General features: G+C 53.6%; 2 protein-coding genes and 2 long non-coding RNA genes across 13 annotated transcripts in view; 2 read left to right on the top strand and 2 right to left on the bottom strand.

Annotated features, from left to right (window-relative positions):
- The window catches only part of LOC105469204 (uncharacterized), a 100,961-nt gene that overhangs the window by 71,440 nt on the left and 7,656 nt on the right, over positions 1 to 21,865 (bottom strand). The window lies entirely within an intron of this gene.
- Positions 981 to 21,832, top strand: LOC139355268 (ST6 N-acetylgalactosaminide alpha-2,6-sialyltransferase 2). 7 transcript variants are annotated; one of them, XM_024788920.2, is made up of 11 exons: positions 1,016 to 1,158; positions 8,114 to 8,174; positions 12,938 to 13,112; positions 14,107 to 14,275; positions 14,694 to 14,832; positions 16,792 to 16,895; positions 18,666 to 18,749; positions 19,943 to 20,042; positions 20,976 to 21,023; positions 21,176 to 21,350; positions 21,456 to 21,832. In XM_024788920.2, the coding sequence occupies exons 1-10, from the start codon at positions 1,034 to 1,036 to the stop codon at positions 21,341 to 21,343; spliced, it is 1,173 nt and encodes a 390-aa protein (XP_024644688.1). In that variant the 5' UTR covers positions 1,016 to 1,033; the 3' UTR covers positions 21,344 to 21,350; positions 21,456 to 21,832. The 7 variants fall into 7 exon arrangements, 6 of the variants coding, with proteins under 6 accessions (XP_011718278.1, XP_070939723.1, XP_070939720.1 ...); XR_011616033.1 differs by having other exon boundaries at positions 1,018 to 1,158; positions 20,905 to 21,023; XM_071083619.1 differs by having other exon boundaries at positions 1,015 to 1,158; positions 21,176 to 21,832.
- LOC139359689 (uncharacterized) lies at positions 16,300 to 17,683 on the bottom strand. 2 transcript variants are annotated; one of them, XR_011616041.1, is made up of 3 exons: positions 17,650 to 17,683; positions 16,655 to 16,878; positions 16,300 to 16,458 (listed from the first exon to the last, which is right to left on the bottom strand). It is a non-coding gene; the product is annotated as an uncharacterized lncRNA (long non-coding RNA). The 2 variants fall into 2 exon arrangements; XR_011616040.1 differs by lacking the exon at positions 17,650 to 17,683 and adding an exon at positions 17,057 to 17,508.
- Positions 17,737 to 21,832, top strand: LOC105469208 (testis-specific serine/proline-rich protein). Of its 2 annotated transcripts, XM_071083623.1 has the most exons (4): positions 17,737 to 18,749; positions 19,943 to 20,042; positions 20,905 to 21,023; positions 21,176 to 21,832. In XM_071083623.1, the coding sequence occupies exon 1, from the start codon at positions 17,811 to 17,813 to the stop codon at positions 18,663 to 18,665; it is 855 nt and encodes a 284-aa protein (XP_070939724.1). In that variant the 5' UTR covers positions 17,737 to 17,810; the 3' UTR covers positions 18,666 to 18,749; positions 19,943 to 20,042; positions 20,905 to 21,023; positions 21,176 to 21,832. The 2 variants fall into 2 exon arrangements, with proteins under 2 accessions (XP_070939724.1, XP_070939725.1); XM_071083624.1 differs by lacking the exon at positions 20,905 to 21,023.

Below are 21,865 nucleotides of genomic sequence, written 5' to 3'. Positions count from 1 at the left end.
TAGAGACGGGGTTTCACCGTATTTAGCCAGGCTGGTCTCGATCTCCTGACCTTGTGATCCGCCCGTCTCGGCCTCCCAAAGTGCTGGGATTACAGGCTTGAGCCACCGCGCCCGGCCTGAGAATCTTAACTCATGTCTGATGATCTGAGGCGGAACAGTTTCATCCCCAACCCCCCCACCCCCACCCCTGTCCGTGGAAAAACTGTCTTCCAGGAAACCAGTCCCTGGTACCAACAAGTTTGGGAACCTGCTGTGCTGAAGCTTTCAGGTGGTCTGACTGGCCTCGTTCTGTGAAAGGAACTCAATGAGATTGAGGGGACTGGCCACCCTGGATGGTCACCAAATAAGCGCTGACAGCCTCAGTTTCCCCACGCAACACATCAGGGCAGGCTCCCCCCTCACCCCCTTTTGCCCTCTCTACCGCCAGCCCAGAGACTGAGCTCTTGGGGTTTGCTCCTTCATCCTGCCCGCCCCCTCCCAGCTGTCCTGGTGTCCGCAGACTGACAGGTCTGAGGGTCCTTTGGAGTGCGCCGGGCAGATCTCCCGGCCGCCGCCCACCCAACACGGAGTCTGGAAGTCGAGTGCCTGGCCCGGAGAGAGCAGAGCGCAGCCAGCGCGGCAGGTGGTGGCGTCTACCCGCACCTAGCCAAACCCGGACCGCGCGAGGAAAGCGCCCTGACCAAGCCGAGACTGGCGGCCTCCCGGGGCTGGGCGCTGGAGAGAGCGCAGTTGCAGGAGTGGCCGCTGCCGAAGTCCCCGGGCAGGGGGCAGGGCCAGAGGATTGCACGTTCCGGGTGCCGGGGCGACACTCTCGCCCCAGGGGACTCGCCGCCCAGCCCCCGAGGGTGCAGGAGCGTCTGGCCGCTCACCTGGGGCCGAGAGGGAGCTGCCGGGCGGGGAGGTGCCGCAGGCACCAGGCGGGCAGGGCGGGGCAGGACAGGACGGCCGCCTCCGCAAGTGCCACCCGGCCCACCCGGGCCTCTCCCTTCTGCCCAGGACGTCGGCGGCCGGGGCGCTCGCGGGCCGGGGCTATATGGGGCTCCCGCGCGGGCCGTTCTTCTGGCTGCTGCTGCTGCTCACGGCTGCCTGCTCGGGGCTTCTCTTTGCTCTGTACTTCTCGGCGGTGCAGCGGTACCCGGGGCCCGCGGCCAGAGCCAGGTAGGGGCTGCCGCGCGCAGAGCGGGAGGGCGTGGGGGCGACCAGGACGCGGGGAGGGCGCCCAGCCCAGGGCTCCCCGGCGGCCCGCAGTCCTCAGCCCAACCTCTGCGTCGACCCTTCTGGGGCAGCTCTCAGCAAGAACTCGGGCCGCGGCCCTTTATCGCCAGAACCCCCTCCCAGCCTTAACCTCGTGCTGCCCGGACCCCGCGGCCTTTGCCTGGGTCCAAGGAAGACCTCGCCCCTGCACCCTTGTTGGTGAAGTCCTCCCCCGCATGATGAGTACACTTTCTATTGTAGAAATCTACCCCGAAGCAGATAAAAACTTCCTTTTTTGTCGGGAACTCTCCCTCGGTAACGTCAGATACTGCTTTTTGGGCAGGGACCCAAGTCTCCGGTTTCCAACTTCGTGGGGACCCTCGGCCCGGCCGCGGTCAGTCGCCTTTCCCGCCCGCTGCAGTCTCTGCCCGCCTCGCGCCCGCTCCCTTCTCCCCGGCCTCTGCTCTCGGTATCTAAGAGGCGGGCGCCGGGGGGAACAAGGGGCGACTTCTGGCTCCATCCGCGCTCTCCCCGCGGCGCCTGCTGCGCTGCACTCCCTCCTCCTCCCTGGGCACTTTCCTCTCCTGGGTGCCCCAAGAGGAGAACCTGGGAGCCGGCCTCTAGCAGGTGGTGGTTCCAGTGTCTGAAGAAGCCGCAAAACGATTTCGCTTAGCCTAAAAAAAGCGGACCAAGCCGTGGGAAGTCTGGGTTTGGGAGGAGGGAAGGGGCCGGCAGCCTCAGGGAGAGGCCTGCAGCCCCAGCCTTTCCCTTTCTGGCGCTTTTCCATCTGTGCACTCCCCACCAACCTTGCTGGGGGCCTAACGGGATGAAAACAAAGTAAGTATCTGGTCTCCACAGATGCAGTCAAAGGACACACCAAAAGTCGCAGAAGAATGTGAAACAGCTTGCCAGTGATCAGGAGTCCAGCGCTCTTAGAACAAAGGGTGTTCTAGCGGCGCCACCTGAAGTTCCTACATCTCCTTGTAGTCAGAATTGCGTAATGAGGGTACGAAACCTGACAAGGACTGAAGGCATTAAGAAAGAGGATCCTTGGCACCCCATGGCGACTTACGCCTGTAGTCCCAGCACTCTGGGAGGCCGAGGTGGGAGGATTGCTTGAGGCCAGGAATTCGAGGCTGTGAGCTGTGATTGCATTACTGCCTTCCAGCCTGGGCGACAGAGCGAGACCCTGTCTCAAAAGAAAAGGAATCCATGGCCGGGCGCGGTGGCTCAAGCCTGTAATCCCAGCACTTTGGGAGGCCGAGGCGGGCGGATCACGAGGTCAGGAGATGGAGACCATCCTGGCTAACACGGTGAAATCCCATCTCTACCAAAAATACAAAAATTATCTGGGCATGGTGGTGCATGCCTGTGCTTCCATCTATTTGGGGAACTGACGGAGAGGATCCCTTGAGCCCAGGAGGTCGAGGCTGCAGTGAGCTGTGATCGCACCACTGCACTCCAACCTGGGCAATACAGGGAGGTCCTGTCTCAAAATAATAATAATAATAATAAGTTCAAGGTGATGGAAACGCTAATTAGCTGGTTTGCTTATTACACATCGCATACACGTATTGAAATACCACACTGTGGCAGGGCGCGGTAGCTCACGCCTGTAATCTCAGCACTTTGGGAGGCCGAGGCGGGCGGATCACGAGGTCAGGAGATGGAGACCATCCTGGCTAACACGGTGAAATCCCATCTCTACTAAAAAACACAAAAAATTAAAAGGCGTGGTGGTGGGCGCCTGTAATCCCAGCTACTGTTGAGGCTGGGGCAGGAGAATGGTGTGAACCCGGGAGGCGGAGCTTGCAGCGAGCCGAGATGGGGCCACTGCACTCCTGCCTGGGCGACAGAGCAAGACTCTGTCTCCAAAAAAAAAAAAAAAAATCACACTGTACCCTGTACATATGCACAAGTATGTGCCAATTAAAAATAATTTTATAAAAAGGAAGAGACCTCATCTAGCAGCTCAGCCCCACTCTGCATGTGACATCCTGCCCCACCAACACCAAGGCCCTTGGGCTGCTCTGGACCACTGCCTATGGGGTAGCCCTGCTCCACAAGGAGCAGAAAAAAAAAAAAAAAAGGTCTTCACCAAACGTGGTTCCTCGACCTTGGACTTCTCAGCCTCCATAACTGTAAGAAATGAATTCCTTTTCTTATAAAAATAATCTTTTGGGGACAGTCTCAATCTGTCACCCAGGCTGGAGTTCAGTGGGTCTGTCTTGGCTCACTGTAACCTCCACCTCCTGAGCTAAAATGATTCTCCCACCTCAGTCTCCTGAGTAATACATTTTTTTTTTAAACACAAAATTATTTCAAGGTATCTAATACAACTTTAAGTATGAAGTTTACTATACTTCTATTATAATGCAACAATGTTTTTTTGTTTTGTTTTTTAAAAAAGATCTTTCCTCTTTTCAAAATGTAGTATGACTCAAGCACCTGGCCCTTTCCTGCTGTTTCACTATATTTGCACTGTAGCTTAAACCCCAGTGCGAGGCAGGTCAGGACTCAGCCTTGCTGTGAGAGGTGGATATTTAGTCTGGGAGAGATTGGGAGGTGGATGGCATTCTGGGCAGAGCCAGCAGGCCACATGAGCTTCCCCAGCTAGGGACTGCAAATGGACATCCTGGCTACAGGGGACAGTCCAGGAAGATGGGCAGCTGGGACAGGTTCTACAGAGCCCAAGGAGGGGGCTCTTTAGTGCAGATTAGAATGGAGCCCAGTCTGGGAATTTCCTCATGGCAGAATCTGGATCAGTGGGTCCCACACATGGGGATTTCTATTAAATGTTGTTGTTGTTGTTTAATAGAAGAGACAGTGAGAATCAACATAAGGCTGCCAGTTACTATCCATTGTCAACGCTGTTTTTAAAAGGAGAACATTCTAGGGCTAAGTATTAAGAATATGAAGGCCGGGTACGGTGGCTCATGCCTGTAATCCTAGCACTTTGGGAGGCCGAGGCAGACAGATTGCTTGAGCCCAGGAGTTTGAGACCAGCCTGAGCAACATGGCAAAACCCTGTTTCTACTAAAAATACCAACAACAACAACAAAATAGCCAGGCATGGTGACTCATGCCTGTGGCCTCAGCTACTTGGGGGGCTGAGATGGGAGGATTAGCCCAGGAGGTTGAGGCTGCAGTGAGCCAAGATCTTGCTGCTGCACTCCAGCCTGAGTGACAAAGTGAGATCCTGTCTTTAAAAAAAAAAAAAAAGGCCAGGTGCAGTGACTCATGCCTGTAATCCCAATACTCCGGGAGGCTGAGGCGGGCGGATCACAAGGTGAAGAGATCAAGACCATCCTGGCCAACATGGTGAAATTCGTCTCTACTAAAAATACAAAACTTAGCTGGGTGTGGTGGCAGGCACCTGTAGTCCCAGCTACTTGGGAGGCTGAGGCAGGAGAATCGCTTGAACCCAGGAGGTGGAGGTTGCAGTGGGCCGAAGTGTGCCACTGTACTACTCCAGCCTAGTGACAGAGAGAGACTCCGGCAAAAAAAAAAAAGTATATGATCTAAATTGTGAGTAGAATTAGCGTTCTGAAAAACGCAGCACATGGTCCGCGTATCTCCTCAGTCTGGTTAAACCTCCCAGAAGGGCATGTGCAGGCTGGCCCCCTTCCTACGCCCTCCCACGTGCCCCAGGCACTTGGATTCCTGAGAGGGAGGGGCTGGAAGGATCGGTGGGAGCATGTCTGGGAGAAGTTGCTGAGCACTAGGGATGCTCTGAAGTCGCACCAGGCCTCCCTGAGGATAGGGAGTTCAGGGCAGCAAAACTGAACTTGGACATTCCCCATCACCTCCCTTGCAGCTCTACCCGCCCCCACCCGCCCCCACCGGCCCCCACCGCTCCACTTCTCAACTCCACCCTCTTCCGCAGCTCCTCTGTCAGGCTTTCCAGCCTGGCTGCACAGCAGAATCACCTGGTTAGGGTGGGAGGGTAGGGATTAGACTCACCAGTGCCCGCCCCCCACTCCAGAACAATCAGATCAGAATCTCAGGAGTCAGGGCTGAACAATGGGGTTTTTCAAACCTCCCTGGGGGGTTTCATAGGCAACTAGTCTGAGCACCACTGTCCTAGTTCCTTCTCAGAGGGGGTCAGATTGTGCTCATGAGCAGGAACTATGGGATTATGTGGGCGGACAGGTGGACAGTCCAAGGGGGCAAGAGAGGGATGGGGGAAAGAATCAACCCTGCTCTTTCTGTGCCATCCCTCCAGGGTTTTATAGGAAACCTGGAAACCAAAGGGAGGCCAGATCCCGGGTTCCCTTGTGGCTCAGCCACCTCAGCACCTAGAAGCAGGCAACAAGAGACCTTTGTTTCTCTTGCAAGCTGCCAACTCAGTGTCCCCTGCACCTGCTCCCTGTGGCTGCTGGGGTGAAGGGAGGGGTCTGAGAGAAGCCTGGCCACCCTTTGGAAAGGGTAAGGACCCCTGTTCCTTCCTTCATGTTTTCCTTCTGCTCTGATTCAGGGGCCACCTAGTGCCTGGGAATTGGGCATTGGGAGGGGACAGGAACACTATCCCCTTACTGCCCTCTAGAAGGGACACTAATAATAGAGGCTGACACAGCAAGATCCTTTCTCTTCCTCCTTTAGGAGGTAATAATAGCTAACATTTCGAGGACACTTTTTTCTTTTTGAGATGGAGTTTCGCTCTTTCACCCAGACTGGAGTGCAGTGGTGCGATCTCTGCTCACCGCGACCCCCACCTTCCGGTTTCAAGTGATTCTCCTGCCTCAGCTTCCCGAGTAGCTGGGATTACAGGCATGTGCCAACACGCCTGGCTAATTTTTGCATTTTTAGTAGAGATGGGGTTTCACCATGTTGGCCAGGTTGGTCTCAAACTCCTGACCTCGTGATCCGCCCGCCTCAGCCTCCCAAAGTACTGGGGTTATAGGAGTGAGCCACCGTGCCTGGCCACCTAGAGGACACTTTTTATATGTGCTAACATACACTCTGTTTGAATCCTCCTAACAATCCAAGGAGCTCAATATGATTATCCCTATTGTATAGATGCAGAGACTGAGGTTCTGAGAAGTTCAGCAACTGCCCAAGATCACACAGCAGCCAAGTGGTGGAGTCAGGTTGCAAACCCAGGAAGTGAGGTTTCAGAGCTGTCTTAGTCTGTTTTGTGCTGCTATCACAGAACACCTGAGTTGGATCATTTACAAAAAACAGAGATTTACCTCTTATGGTTCTGGAGGCTGCGAAGTCCCAGGTCATGGGGTCTGTGTCTGGAGAGGGCCTTCTTGCTGCATCCTCATAGATGGAAGGCAGAAAGGCAAGAGAGCACGTATGCTCCAGAGAAGAGAGGCTGGATTCATCCTTGTATCAGGAATCCACTCCCACAATAACTAACCCAACTCTTGCAATAACCAAATTAATCCATTCATGAAGGCAGAGCCCAAGTGACCTAATCACCCCTTAAAGTTCTCACCTCTCAACACTGTTGCATTGGGGATTAAGTTTCCAACACATAAACTTTGAGGGACTCATTCAAACCATAGCAAGAGCCATAACCTTAACCAGGATTGTACTTCAGGGTTGGTGGGCATGACCCACACAAAGGGGAACGGAGGCCCAGTCATCTCAGACCTAATGCCTACCTCTGGGGCCCTGTCAGGGAGATCCTTCAGATGGTCACAGTTCCAGGTGGCTGGCAATCTTTTTTTTTTTTTTTTTTTTTTTTTGAGACGGAGTCTCGCTTTGTCGCCCAGGCTGGAGTGCAGTGGCCGGATCTCAGCTCACTGCAAGCTCCGCCTCCCGGGTTTACGCCATTCTCCTGCCTCAGCCTCCCGAGTAGCTGGGACTACAGGCGCCCACCACCTCGCCCGGCTAGTTTTTTTTTGTATTTTTAGTAGAGACGGGGTTTCACCATATTAGCCAGGATGGTCTCGATCTCCTGACCTCGTGATCCGCCTGTCTCGGCCTCCCAAAGTGCTGGGATTACAGGCTTCAGCCACCGCGCCCGGCCAATCTTTTTTATTTTCATATATTTTAAACCACCATCTCACTGTTCTATAAACTCCACATTTCTGCCAGTTGCTGAGGGATGTCTTGATCTCTGAGTTTACACAGTGAAGTAAACCTAAGAAAGTGACAGTATCCTGTGTGCCTAAAGAGAAAAGACATGGCAAGAATAAGAGCACAGAGCTGGGCGCAGTGGCTCACGCCTGTAATCCCAGCACTTTGGGAGGCCACGGTGAGCAGATCACCTGAAGTAGGGAGTTGGAGACCAGCCTGACCAATATGGAGAAACCCCATCCCTACTAAAAATACAAAACTAGCTGGGCATGGTGGCGCATGCCTGTAATCCCAGCTACTCAGGAGGCTGAGGCAGGAGAATCACTTGAACCCGGGAGGCGGAAGTTGCAGTGAGCCAAGGTTGTGCCACTGCACTCCAGCCTGGGTGACAAGAGCGAAACTCCATCTCAAAAAAACAAACAACAACAACAACAAAAAGAATAAGAGTACAGAAGTGAAAAAATCAAAATAACAAACAGGCTTTTTTTTTTTTTTTTTTTTTTGAGAGACGGTCTCACTGTCACCTAGGCTACAGTACAGTGGCACAATTATGTTCACCGCAGCCTTGACCCCTGGTCTCAAACAATCTTCTTGCCTCAACTTCCTGAGTAGCTAGGACTACAGGTGCCTGCCACCATGCCCAGCTAATTTTTTAAATTTTGTAAACATGAGATCTCGCTATGTTGCCCAGGTTGGTCTCCAACCCCTGGTCCCAAGTGATCCTCCCGCCTCAGTCTCCCAAAGCACTGGGATTACAGGTGTGAGCCACCACGATAGGCACAGACAAATTTTGTCTGCCCCTAGAGCTAAGGGAGTCAGTCAGTCCAAAAGCTTCCAAGGGGTAGGTCAGAGCTGCTGACCCCTGCTTTTTTTCTACTTTTTCCCCCAGGGACACCACATCATTTCAAGCAGTCTTGCAACCCAAGGCATCGAATTCTTGGACAGGAAAGGTACAGTGGTCGACTACCCTGTGGCAGTTTTGAGCACCCTCAGATTAGTGGGGAGGAGGGAAGAAGAGCGAACAAGAACATTCTCATGAGATTGCTGGGCAGGAGCTCTTCGGAACGCCCTAAGTTACGAGCTGAGCATCCATCCCTTCAGGGCCGCTCAGACCTGACTAATAGGGTTTCTTGTGGCCCAACAGCAGGGAAAGATGAATAAATATATACTCATGGGGTGTAGCCAGCTGAACAGTTCTTTGGAGTCTTAAGATTGTATCTTAAATAGTCCTGTGAATTTTATATTCTACTCCTCAAAATATCTACTTCGTATAAAAGTCACATTTAAACTGCTCACCCTGGAGCAAACTCCAAGCTCTGGAAAGATGCCCTTGCTTGCCCAGAAGGTTTGAGAAGCTTCAGGGCCCTGCCTCATAACTGTAAGTAACAGACAGCGTTGATTTGGGGACTTTACCTGTGTTCTCTCACTGAAGCCTCATAGCAACCCTAGAATGTGGCCCTTACAAATGAGCAAAATGAGGCACCAAGAAGTTAAGTACCCCGCTTAGGTAGTAAGAGGTAGTCCTGGGGTTTGAGCCTCTTGTCTAGAACCTGGCTCAGAACCATTGTGCAATACAGCCTCCCCCACCCCACCCCACTCCACCCCACCCTGGCTCCATGTGCTGCCGTTAATCAGGATGATGACTGTGTTGTTCTGGATTAATACAGGCTTAAGAGGTGTTTTCCATGCCCAAGAGACTAAACTGGGACATGTTGACTGGGGCCTCAGGGAGAAAGATTTCACTGCATGCTAGAGCTTAGTGACAGCCAAGTTGTTCAGAGACACAGCAAGTAGCCCTGGGCAGGTGATGGGGGCCCTGTCTTAAGAACAGAGGCCGCTGGACGCAGTGGCTCACACCTGTAATCCCAGCATTTTGGGAGGCCGAGGCAGGCGGATTGCCTGAGTTCAGGAGTTCGAGACCAGCCTGGGCAACACAGTGAAACCCCGTCTCTACTAAAATACAAAAAATTAGCCGGGCATGGCAGCGGGCACCTATAATCCTAGCTACTTGGGAGGCTGAGGCAGGAGAGTTGCTTGAACCCGCGAGGTAGAGGTTGCAGTGAGCCAAGATCGTGCCACTGCACTCCACCCTGGGAGACAGAGTGAGACTCCGTCTCCAAAATAAACAAATAAATAAATAAATAAATACAGAGGCCAGTGGATACTTGACTGGCAGGTTGAAGAGAGACCTCCAGCACCTTAGGAGTGCTTGGACCAGGTCATCTTCAAGCTTCCTGAAGTCTTTTCTACCTTGACCCTTGAGCTGTTCGATGCTAATTGACATACGTCCCCACCTGGTCTAAAACAAAGGGTTTGAGGTGGCTTTTGGACACATATTAGAAGGCAAAAATGGCTAGGTGCAGTGGCTCACGCCTGTAATCTCAGCACTTTGGGAGGCCAAGGTGGGTGGATCACCTGAGGTCAGGTGTTTGAGACCAGCCTGGTCAACAAGGTGAAATCCCATCTCTACTAAAAATATAAAAATTAGCCAGGCATGGTGGTGGACACTTACAATCCTAGCTACTAGGGAGGCTGAAGCAGGAGAATTGCTTGAACCTGGGAGGTGGATGTTGCAGTGAGCCGAGATCGCTCCACTGCACTCCAGTCTGGGCAACAGAGCAACACTCTTGTCTAAAAAAAAAAAAAGGGCACAAACATAAAATACAATAAAATGAGGAAATGAGGGAAGGAGAAGAAGTAAAGAAATGAAAATAAGACAATGTAAAATAAGCGCAGGAAAAAATGTGTCACAAAGTGGGAGACATGTCATATATCTAGCTCTGAGCTTCCTGGTGGTCAGAGCTAAGAAGGAAACTTTGACACCACATCCATGGGATAAACGCAAGCCAGCTGTCAGTTCTGCTATAATGCTTACTTTGAAATTGTTAATTTGGTCCAGGCACAGTGGCTCACGCCTGTAATCCCAGCACTTTGGGAGGCCGAGGTGGGTGGATCACCTGAGATCAGGAGTGTGAGACCAGTCTGGTCAACATAGTGAAACCTCATCTCTACTAAAAATACAAAAAATTAGCCGGGCGCGGTGGCGGGCGCCTGTAATCCCAGCTACTCAGGAGGCTGAGGCAGGAGAATGGCGGGAACCCGGGAGGCGGAGCTTGCAGTGAGATGAGATCACACCATTGTACTCCAGCCTGGGCAACAGCGTGAGACTCCGTCTCAAAAAAAAAAAAAAAAGAAAAGAAAAATAAATTGTTAGTTTGTTCCAACAAGATTGACATATTAGGGGCCGGACCCGGTGGCTCACGCCTGTAATCCCAGCACTTTGGGAGGCCGAGGAGGGCAGATCACAAGGTCAGGAGATTGAGACCATCCTGGCTAACACGGTGAAACCCCGCCTCTACTAAAATTACAAAAAGTTAGCTAGGCATGGTGACAGGCACCTGTAATCCCAGCTACTCGGGAGGCTGAGGCAGGAGAATGGCGTGAACCCGGGAGGCGGAGCTTGCAGTGAGCTAAGATAGCGCCACTGCACTCCAGCCTGGGTGACAGAGTGAGACTCTGTCTCAAAAAAAAAAAAAAAAAGAAATGACATATTAGGAAACAATCTGAGCATCACATAAATTTTGCATTTTCTTTTTTTTTTTCTTGAGATGGAGTTTCGTTCTTGTTGCCCAGGCTACTGTAGCCATCTTGGCTCACTGCAGCCTCCACCTCCCAGGTTCAAGTGATTCTCGTGCCTCAGCCTCCCAAGTAGCTGGAATTACAAGCATGTGCCACCACGCCAGGCTAATTTTGTATTTTTAGCACAGATGGGGTTTCACCACGTTGCTCAGGCTGGTCTCAAATCCCTGAACATAGGTGGATCCACCCGCCTCTGCTTCCCAAAGTGCTGGGATTATAGGCATAAGCCACTGTGCCCAGCCTGGATTTTCTTTTGAGTGATTTTGTCAGTGAAAACTCTAGATTAACATAGAAACCACACCCAACTCAGCAGAGCCACGCAAGAATACACAAAAAGTATTTTTTTGTGTATGCGCACCTGAGATCTCCATCAGCTTCACTGAGTGTGTTATAAGTTCACCTGCCCTAGTGAGCCTGGTGGCACAATTCCCTCCGATTTCAGACAACCTTCTTTCCACCATTTCACAATATCACACAAACTGCCCCCTTCCGACACCCACTTCCACTCCCACTTCCACATCCATCTCAAGTATTCCTTAACCATGGGACATCCATAAAACTGTGCTTCTGTCTTTCTTCGATTTGTATCTTTGGTTTTATGCATTCCTGACAGCTTTTCAGTGTTATGTCACTCATCCCATTTTCTCATAAGTCCATGGTTTTTCGTTTTGCCATTGTTGTTGTTTTGTTTTGTTTTTGAGATGGGGTCTCACTCTGTTGTCCAGGCTGGAGTGCAGTCTCAATAGCTCACTGCAGCATCAATCTCCCAGGCTCAAGCAATCCTTCCACCTCAGCTTCCCAAGTAGCTGGGACCACAGGCCTGGGCCACCATGCCTGGCTAATTAAAAAAATTTTTTTTGCAGACATGGGGTCTTGTTATGTTATGGAAACTCCTGGCCTCAAGTTATCCTCCCGCCTTGACCTCCCAAAGTGCTGGCATTACAGGGGTGAGCCCCCATGCCCGGCTGCCCCATGGTCATGGTTGCATAGCTTTGCACAGCATGGTGATATTCAGCCACTCACAAGTTGCATTATAGCAGAAATTACTGTACAGCTATTTCCTGCTTTGCCCTTTGATCAAACCAATGGCTTAACAAAGAGCCCCATTCAGGAGTAATAGAAGGCCTGCCCAGGCCATGACTGTGTATGATTCTGACCTTGTGAGATCATGGGCAGACAAGGCTGGGGCCTGTTTCCTGACCTCACCCTCCCTCAAGGCCCACAAGTACAGAGGTGCTGTGTTCCTTCCCTGTAGCTGCTGGAACAAATGATCACAGCCTGGGGGGCTTCAATCCACAGAAATTGAATCGTCACAGTTCTGGAGCCCAGAAGCCCAGAATCAAGGTGCTGGCAGGGCCACGCTGCCTCTGAAGGCTGGAAGAAAGCCTCTCCTGCCTTTCCCCAGCTCTGGCAGCTCCACGTCCTCTTTGGTTTGTGGCGCATCGCACAGATCTCTGCTTCATCATCACTTGGCCTCCTTATAAGGATGCTAGTTAGGGCCCGACCTCACCCTATATGACCTTCTCTTAACTAACTCCATCTCCAAAGACCCTAGATCCAACTAAGGTCACATTCCAAGGCTCTGGGTAATGAATTTTGGGGGGACACTTCTACGCCCTAAAGGCACCACTGGAAAGAAAGACCACGGATCTTCCTGGCAGCCTGTTCACACGCAAATCACACAGCAAGTACCAGCAGGGTTAGGGTTTACATCCAGGTGATGGCCTCAGCCCAGCCCAGGCTGAAACTCCTCCACCAAAGGGCAGGCAGGTCAGACCCACGCATCAGAAAATGCCCCAGAGTTCGCTCAAGTGTGAGGTGAAGGAGTATGAGGCCAGAGCCATCAGGCCAAGGGGACGTGGCCTCTGGGAGAAGAGCTAGGCAGGCTAAATCCAGAAAGTTCCCAGACCCCCTAGAAGCCAGCTCAGTTCAAAAATGCAAGGATGGCCCTGATCTGGAGGGGACAGGGCAGGCCTTCCCTCCCAACTCCCAACTACCCTGCAGGGTCTGCGGGGAGTCCCACCCACCCCAGCCCCCACCTAACAAGGCTCAGCCCCCACCTTCTCACCCACAGGGCCAGGCCTGCCGACACCTGCTTCACCTGGCCATTCAGCGGCACCCCCACTTCCGTGGCCTGTTCAATTTCTCTGTTCCAGTGCTGCTGTGGGGGGAACTCTTCACCCCAGAGCTCTGGGACCGCCTGAGCCAACACAAAGCCCCGTATGGCTGGCGGGGGCTCTCTTACCAAGGTAATCCAGGCCCACTGTCTCTCACCTGCCTTCTCTCAGCTTCCTGCTCTTGGCCCTGAGGTAGGCCAGGCCTCCCTACCCTCATAGCACTGGTGATACAGGGCCTCTCTGTCCCCCTCTCCTCCCAGAAGCCCCAGCTATGCAACTCCTGCCTCACCTCCCTCCTTCGTCCAAGCACCCAGGGGTCAGTGAGAGGCCTGGGGCTGCCCCCGCCAGCAGCCCTCACCGACCTGGGGCCTCCCTGGCAAGAAAGGCTGCAGCGTCCAATGGTGGCCGAGGAAAGAGGCTGTGGGGCCTCAAACCACCTCACTCACGGTTGCTGCTGCAGGAACTCCCACACCGCAGGCCCAGAGCCCCCTTTACATTACACTTGCACCCAAACCCCCACTGGCCTCCGATTCTTTTCTTTTGCAATATACAGTCTTTTTTATTTTTGAGACGAGTCTTGCTCTGTCATTCAGGTTGGAGTGCAATGGCACAATCTTGGCTCATTGCAATCTCCACCTCCCGGGTTCAAGTGATCCTTGCGTCTCAGCCTCCCAAGTAGCTGGGATTACAGGCATGCCCACCACACCTGGCTAATTTTTGTATTTTTAGTAGAGTCAGGGTTTCACCATGTTGCCCAGGCTGGTCTCGAACTCCTGGCCTCAAGTGATCTGCCCGCCTCACCCTCCCAAAGTTCTGGGATTACAGGCATCAGCCACCATGCCCGGCCCAGTCTTTTTAAAGCTCTGAGCCCACTTCTCTAGGAATAGTCTTAAGAGGATAAGTTATTCGGGTTAAGACAAGTGAAGGCCGCCAAGCCCCCTCTTCCACTGTCAGCTTTTCTGTTCTCCCCCGCCCAGACATCTCCTTCCCCTCCCGCCCTCTGTGCTTCTTGGGAGGAGCTGGGGTCAGGCCTCAGGGGACATGGGGCACCAGAACCAGCCTAGGGAAGGCCCCAGGTGCCCCGATGCCAGCCCTTCTTATGGCTGCTCCCCATCTGCACCCACAGCCATCGCCTCCACCCTGAGCCTTCTGAACAGCTCAGAGAACGCCAAGCTGTTCGCTCCGCCCAGGGACTCCCCTCCAAAGTGTATCCGGTGTGCTGTGGTGGGCAACGGAGGCATTCTGAATGGGTCCCGCCAGGGTCCCAACATCGATGCCCATGACTATGTGTTCAGGTATGAGGGGCACGGGCTGGGGAGGGGCGGGAGGGAGAGTTGCCCGGAGGGTGGGGGGGTCTCCCCCAGGGGCAATGGGCTATGGCAGCAGTGACCTGGGCAGCTCAGCAGTTGTGACGGGCACATGGACATGGACAAGGCAAACACAAACAGTAGGCCCTGAGGACAGAGCATGGGTGCCCGTGCAGGGGACCCGGGAGGAAGCAGCCGCCAGGGCCACCTCTACCTACTCACAGGGCATCACCCCTTGAGGTCTGGAGGAGTGGGATTCTGGCTGACAAGTGGGCACTGGTACTGCCGTGGGCAGGAGTGGTTGTACAGAGGCTGGGGGGACAGGCCAGGCAGAGCCGTGGAGATGGAAGCAGAACAGACGGCCCTGGTGTAATCACAGACACTGACAGGATTCTGTGCCGACCAGACTCAATGGAGCTGTGATCAAAGGCTTCGAGCGCGATGTGGGCACCAAGACTTCCTTCTATGGTTTCACTGTGAACACGATGAAGAATTCCCTTGTCTCCTACTGGAACCTGGGCTTCACCTCCGTGCCACAAGGACAGGTGAGGCCTCTGGCAGGCATGCCATTATAGTTAACAATGGCATCATTGTTCCTGGAGTCCCCTCAGTGGGGGGCCACGGGGCTCACACACCCTGGTCCAGTGGGTGCAGAGGGTGTGCTAGGACTCTGGATACACAAGATGGCCACTGAAGATGAGGGGGGATCTGGTCCCGGACTCCCTGCGGATTCAGGCGGCACAGGACTCCTCTGCAGCATGGGACATGAATGGCTAGCATTTACCGAATGCTTACGACTTGCCAGGAACTTTACAGAGACCGTGCAACCCATGGTTTCACTGGTGAGGGAATAAAAGCCTGGCACCTTTCATTCAGTGAGTCAGCGGTAGGGTCAGGATTTGAACCCAGAGTACCCCCCACCTTGAGAGTTGGCATTCTTTGGGGAGCTCAGCCTGTCCTAGCGATTCCCAGGGGAAGGGGATTTATGGAGTTCCTCCTCTGTTCCTAGCATGTTACAGGGCACACACACGGTCACCACAGCAGCCCTCAGTGGGACCCTTGTCCCCATTTCCAGATGACAAAGCAGAGACGCTGAGAGGTTCAGGAACGTGTCCAAGGTCACCCAGCTGGAACCATCTAGATGTAGGCCCCTCTGACCCGAGCCCTGGCGTTGTTTCCATTTCCCCACATTGGCCCCTGGAAGAATGTGGTGTGGCCTCTCGAAATCTCACAATAGCCCTGTATAGGAAACTGAGGGTCAGAGACACTGAGGGACATGCACCAGGTGGCAGCCAGTGCGTGGGAGCCAGCATCTGGCCCTACCTGCTGGCCTCCAGGTTCCTCCACCCACACCCAGGGGCCGTAACTCAAAGCTTCCCTCCTCAGGTGCTGTGGGTGCCACATGCAGGGTTAGGGGGATCCTAGGAAAAGGGAATCTGCAGTGCTGAAGGAAGCTGAGCTGGGTTTCTAGAAGCTTCTTCCCCTGACCAGGGGCTTAAGGAGTGTCCTACCATAGTGTCTACGCCATACTGAGTCCTCACACTAGAACCTCTCTTCCGTGAAGTGGAACAAAATGGAGCAGCTTTAGACTTTTTTTGTTTTTGCTTTGAGACGGAGTCTCCCTCTGTCACCCAGGCTGGAGTGCAATGGTATGATCTCAGCTCACTGCAACCTCTGGCTCCTGGGTTCAAGTGATTCTCCTGCCTCAGCCTCTCAACAAGCTGAGATTACAGGCACGCACCACCATGCCTGGCTAATTTTTATATTTTTAGTGGAGACGGGGTTTCACCATGTTGGCCAGGCTGGTCTTGAACTCCTGACCTCACATGATCTGTCCGCCTCGGCCTCCCCAAATTGTTGGGATCATAGGCGTGAGCCACCGTGCCCGGCCTCAGTTTTGGTGTAGCCACAGTACACGTATGAGTTATCTATTACTGTGTAACAGATGACCTCAAAACTTGGTGACTTTAAACAACAAACATCTTGTGGTTTCAATGGGTCAGGAATTTTGGCTCAGGTGACGGAGATGATGGGCTGCATCGTCTGAGAGACCCAAAAGCTTGACTGGGGCTGACATCAAGGCGGCGTCTCACAGGCCCTTGCCACTTGGGGCCCCCTGTAGGCTGAGTGTCCTCACGACATGGCAGCTAACTTCATCCAGAGTGAGTGATCTGAGAACGTAAAGGAAGCCACAGCACCTTTTATGACCTAGTCTCTAAGCCACGCACCATCACTTTCCTTTTCATCAGAAAAGGCCTGTGTATGCGTCCCTAAGTCCAGCCCATACTCTAGGGGAAGGCAATTGGGTGCCACCTCCTGAAGGAGCATTAGGGGATTTGCAGGCCTACATTGAAACCAGTACCGTACCTCTGGGTGGGAATGAAAGTTATTTAAGGGAAATTCTCCGGTCGGCTCAGCAGGCAAGGTTGGGTGGAGGGCTGTCCACACGGAGGAGCTAAGCATGGCCTGGTTCCCCTCTGGGCTCATTGTCTCTATTCTGACAGGACCTGCAGTATATCTTCATCCCCTCAGACATCCGCGACTATGTGATGCTGAGATCAGCCATTCTGGGCGTGCCTGTCCCTGAGGGCCTAGATAAAGGGGACAGGTGAGCAGCCAGGCCATGGTGGTGTGGGGCGTGGTGGAGGGGCAGGGGCGCTATGGTTGTCTCCCTTTTGCTCCCAGGGCCCATCATGGGGTAAGAGGAGGTGGGTGAAGGGCAGCAAGAAAAGCCCTAAGAATTCAATCATCCCCAATTATTCACGTAACTCAGCACTGGGAAATTCTACTTTCTGTCCACCCCCGGAAAGCCCAGGTGACCCTCCGGGTTCCCAGTAGCCCTCTGGGGTGGTGGGCTCGGGGCGGGAGAGGCAGCTTTTCTGAATGGGACGAGCAGGTCTGGCTCCTCGGCTTCAGGCTGTGCTCTCCCTGCCCAGCCCGGCTGCCCCCGGCAGCTCCAGGTCACAAACTGGGCAGGGTCTGCCGTCCCATTGAGCACACTGTGCTGGAAGCCAGTCGGGGCCAGTCTGTGCCCCTCCTCCTGGTGGGCATCCGTCCCAGGGTCATGCCTGTGACACGGGAGAGCAGACTCAAGGCCCAGCATCCTGAGAGGCGGAAACAATGGGCCCTTTGTCTTCTTTCCCACCTTCCTGCACAGCAGGCCTGGGTCCAGCTCTCTTGAGCCACCACCTGACCCTCATCTGAACCTCCTCCCGGGGGTTCTGAGATAATTTCTTGTCCCTGAGATCAGGTCCCTAAAAATCAACACCACTGCTGTGGCCCAGACAACCAGCCCTATCTCTGGGGTCTCCCTGAGGACATCTCGCCCACCCCCACAGAGCGGCTTTACAGGTGGTCCTTACGGGTTAAGGGCTCTAAAGCCAGGCCCACCCCGCCCCCCACCCTGGTGATTACCCAACAATTGCTTCCACTGCTGGTCTGAGCTGGGCTTTGTGACACGCTGGGCTTGGGCTCTTGGGGCTGCCTCAGAGACATCGGGTGGACCTAAGCCTCCCCAACACCAATGAGCTCCCCTTCCCACACCCCTAATCCGTCCCCTACCCAGTCTCCCTCCCAGTCCCGTTCCAATAGCATTGTCACCCCTCCAGGCCAGCAGCCTCACGAGAGCTCAGCCCCTTCCCCGACTCGGGGCTCTTCCTCCCGGCCCCCCTCCCACCCTCCCACCCCAAGTGCCTCACAGCCCTCTTCCCGGACTTCCTCCCTGAACCCCAGTCCTCAGGTCCAACATGTGCCCCGCGGGGCCGCCCAATCCCCCACCCCACCCACCTCCAAATCTCCCTCCCAGTCTGGTTTCAAATCCCTCTCTCGAAACCCTTCCCTAACCCCCACTGTGCCCCCCAAGTCCTTCTACAGCCCTGCCCCCTCATCTTCCTATATCGGACCAATTCAGAACATCCCATCCTATATCACCCCCTATGTGCCCCGCTTTCTGAAGGAGCCCCCCTTTTTCCAGCCCCCCACAGCACCACTTCCCCAAAACCCATGCTTTGCCTGTCCCTCTCCCTGCCCTGCCCGGAAGCCCCCACCCCCTCCTGACTCGCTCTACTTACCTCTCCTTCCCCCGCCCCCCCACCACCCCCAGTTTCACTGCCCCTTCCCAACTCCCCCCGGTCTGTTCATGCCCCCCTCCTCTCTCTCCTACACCCCACCCGTGGAGGTCCTGGTGAGCGGGAAGCCACATGTGGTCCCCACCGTGCTGCCTGCCACCTTCTACACCCCCTTCTCCCGCTACTACTCCCAGCCCCGCTCCTACCGCTCAGGGTACCGCGGCTACTCTGGCACCCTGACCCTCCCCTCCATCTCCCCCTTGCAATACGACGGCTCTGGGCGCTCTGTCCACTTCTATCATGGGTCCTAGGCCGCATACTTATTTTGGACCAGAAGCTTCTGCCAGTAAATTCAAGCTGCTACATCCGGACCTCATCAGCTACCTGACAAAAAGGTACGGAGTGGGGTGCCTGAAGAACAGCGTCCCTTTCCTTCCCGCTTTTACATACCCACCCTACATCCAGGCAGAGCCCTCCCACGAGCCCCACGCACTGACCAATAACCAGAGCTCCAATGTCCCGAGTGCTGTGTGCGAAGCACTGTCACTTCATTTACTGTTTCATTTAGCACCTTGATAGAGGGAGTGTGATATATGTCAGTCCCCAGGAAATGGACAGGAAACTCAGGATAACTCAAGGTGTATTTACTAGGAACTGTTCACAAAGGCAGACTGGGAATTGGGGGCCATAACGTGCACAGCAGCACTGGGGCTGTCAGCAGCAGGCCATCAGAATCTTCAGGCCCAAACACACCGACACAAGGTGCGGGGAGGGACCCAGGCAACAGCCTCCACCCCTCCCCTCCCTTCCTTCCCTCCTGCCAGGAGTTCTCAATATAGATGTGCATATGGCCCTCGTCCAGGGTTGTTGAAAGGGTGGTGGGGGCAAGTGCCATCAGTGGGTAGAGGCCAGGGATGCTGCTGAACGTCCCCGTTTAGCAACAAAGCAGCACCTGGCCCCAAACATCAACAGCACTGAGACCGAGAAACCCTGCTGTGGACCAGAGGCTCGAATCCCAGGGCAGGGAGCTGTTGGAGAGGGGTGAGTGAATCTAGGGAGGTAAATGAAGCCCCTCCAACTAGTCCCATGCTACAGAGGAAGACAGGCTCAGAGAAGTCAGGTGATCGGCCTGGCACAGCTTGATGTCAACTCAGGCCTGAGGGCAGAGCCGGTAGTCACACCCCGGCCTCACTCTTGGACTGTGTGGGTCCAGTCACAGGGTCTGAGCTCCCTGTCCCTCACACGGTATTTCTACTTAATCAATATGTGGGGTAGAGAGAAACCGCAGTCTCAGGCTAAATTAACAGGCCACCTATGCCCTTGGCAGTGTGGTTACTTAGTAGCTTGGGGTGAAAACAGGCTGTTGCCGAAAGGGGGAAGGATTTCACCTGTGGTTCCTCTTTCTCACCCCCCACCTTACCTAAGGTCTCAAAGATCTTTGCATTTAGTCTGCTTGGACCAAATAAAGAACTGATAGGAGTAAAAGGCCCTGAGTTTTTGAAGTTTTCCCACCTATCTGAATGTGTAGTTGTGAAGTGTGATGATACAACCATCAAGCTAGTGAGCTGAAACGTCTTTTTGCTTCCAGGTTCTTGAAATCAAAGTTGATTAACACCAATTTTGGAGACCTATATATGCCTAGTACCGGGGCTCTCATGCTGCTGACAGCTTTGCATACTTGTGACCAGGTAAGAGGCCTTCTCTTCCAGAAGCCCATGCCGGCAGAACATAGAACAGAACCCTGCAGGATCCCCTGATACCCCTTACCCTCGGACCTGGGACTCTTGGCCTCTGTTCACGGAATCCCCAGCTCCAATAGTGCTGCCGGTGCTGCCCACTTCCTTGCCCACCACCCAGGGCCCTTTGAAGGGCAGGCAGGTCCTGGACCAGCCTTGCCTTGGCTCCTGACATCTTCCCCAGGCTTCCTTCTTTCGCTCTTCTCCAAGGCAGCCACTCAATATGGTATTTAAGGCTCAAATCATCAAACTGCCCTTGTGAAAGCCAATCTCCTCAACACACTGGGCTGAATAAGGACATTCTTTTATGGGGACATCCCAGAGCGGGGGTGGGGCAGTAGGTTTAGCCTCCCACACACAAACACACAAATACTTGGAAAGCACCTAAGAGTCATTCCTGATGGGATGTGGCCCATGTGAACCTCGTGGAGGCAGGGGCCAAGCAGCAGCTTTCAAGGAGAGGCCATGGCCCATGTTAAGCTGCTACGGAGAGCTGGAGGCCAAACGCCACTCCATGTCTCAGGCCTGTATCTTTTCCCTCTTTTTTCTTTTTTGAGACAGGGTCTCAACTCTGTTGCTCAGGCTTAAGTGCAGTGGTGTGATGATCCCCAAGTAGCTGGGATCACAGGCAGGTACCGCCACGTCCGGCTCATTTTTTTTTTTTTTTTTTAACTTTTTGTAGAGACGGGGTCTCACCATGTTCCCCAGGCTGGTCTCAAACTTCCAAGCTCAAGTGATCCTCCCACCTCAGCTTCCCAGCATTGGGATTACAGGCATGAGCCACCATACCGGGCCTTTTCCTATTTTAATGCAGGAGTGTCTTGACTGCAGTCCCCAATTAGGATGGGGAGAGAGTAGTAATGGGCTTTTGCATCCACCCTCCAGTTCCAAACCCAGCTCTGGCAATCACCAGCTATGCGACGTGGGGACACAGTGAGTCACCCCTGAATCCATCTCGCCACTTGCTAAGTGGGAATAAGCCCTAGACCATTATCCTCACCTCAGCAGGGGGACACCTTTCTAAACTTATGTCACTTCACACTAGATGCTCAACAAATACTAATCCAATGACTCTCCTTGCCCAGGTCAGTGCCTATGGATTCATCACAAGCAACTACTGGAAATTTTCCGACCACTATTTCGAAAGAAAAATGAAGCCATTGATATTCTATGCAAACCACGATCTGTCCCTGGAAGCTGCCCTGTGGAGAGACCTACACAACGCTGGCATCCTTCGGCTGTACCAGCGCTGATCCCAAGGCACTGAACCCTTTGCTTCTTCAAGACTTGCGGCCCTGATCCTCTCAAGTGGCCAAAAGCTTTTTTCTTAACTTTTCAATCTTCACCTTCCTTTCTTTCCAACAGAGGGCACTGGGGTGAATTCACGACTATCATCGAGGTCTGTTCAATCCAGGACACCCCAGCTTGTCCTTGGCTCATCCAAGAAAACTCCTCTATGCACCTAAAACAACACATCTCAATCTTGGCCAAGGGAAAATGGGCTGCTTTGCTGGATTTGCACCGAGCAACTTTAGGAAATGTCGGTGGAGTGTTCACCAAGATCAAACAGCAGTACCGGTGAAAGGCAAACACACAAGCTCCAGCCCAAATCCTCCTGGTGGCGCATCCTACCCCAGAGGCTAAAGTGATTCAAGGACTCCAGGACACCTCTTAAGAGCCTTTCTAAGAACATGATAGGCTTACTTCTGCTCCATAATAAAGTGGGAGAAAAAAGAATGTAACTTAAGACTAGATAACTGTGTACCTGATGGACC

This window comes from Macaca nemestrina, chromosome 17, assembly GCF_043159975.1.
Source record: "Macaca nemestrina isolate mMacNem1 chromosome 17, mMacNem.hap1, whole genome shotgun sequence".
NCBI lineage: Eukaryota > Metazoa > Chordata > Mammalia > Primates > Cercopithecidae > Macaca > Macaca nemestrina.
The sequence above is the reverse complement of the archived record's forward strand: the minus strand, read 5'-3'. Positions and strand labels throughout refer to the sequence as shown.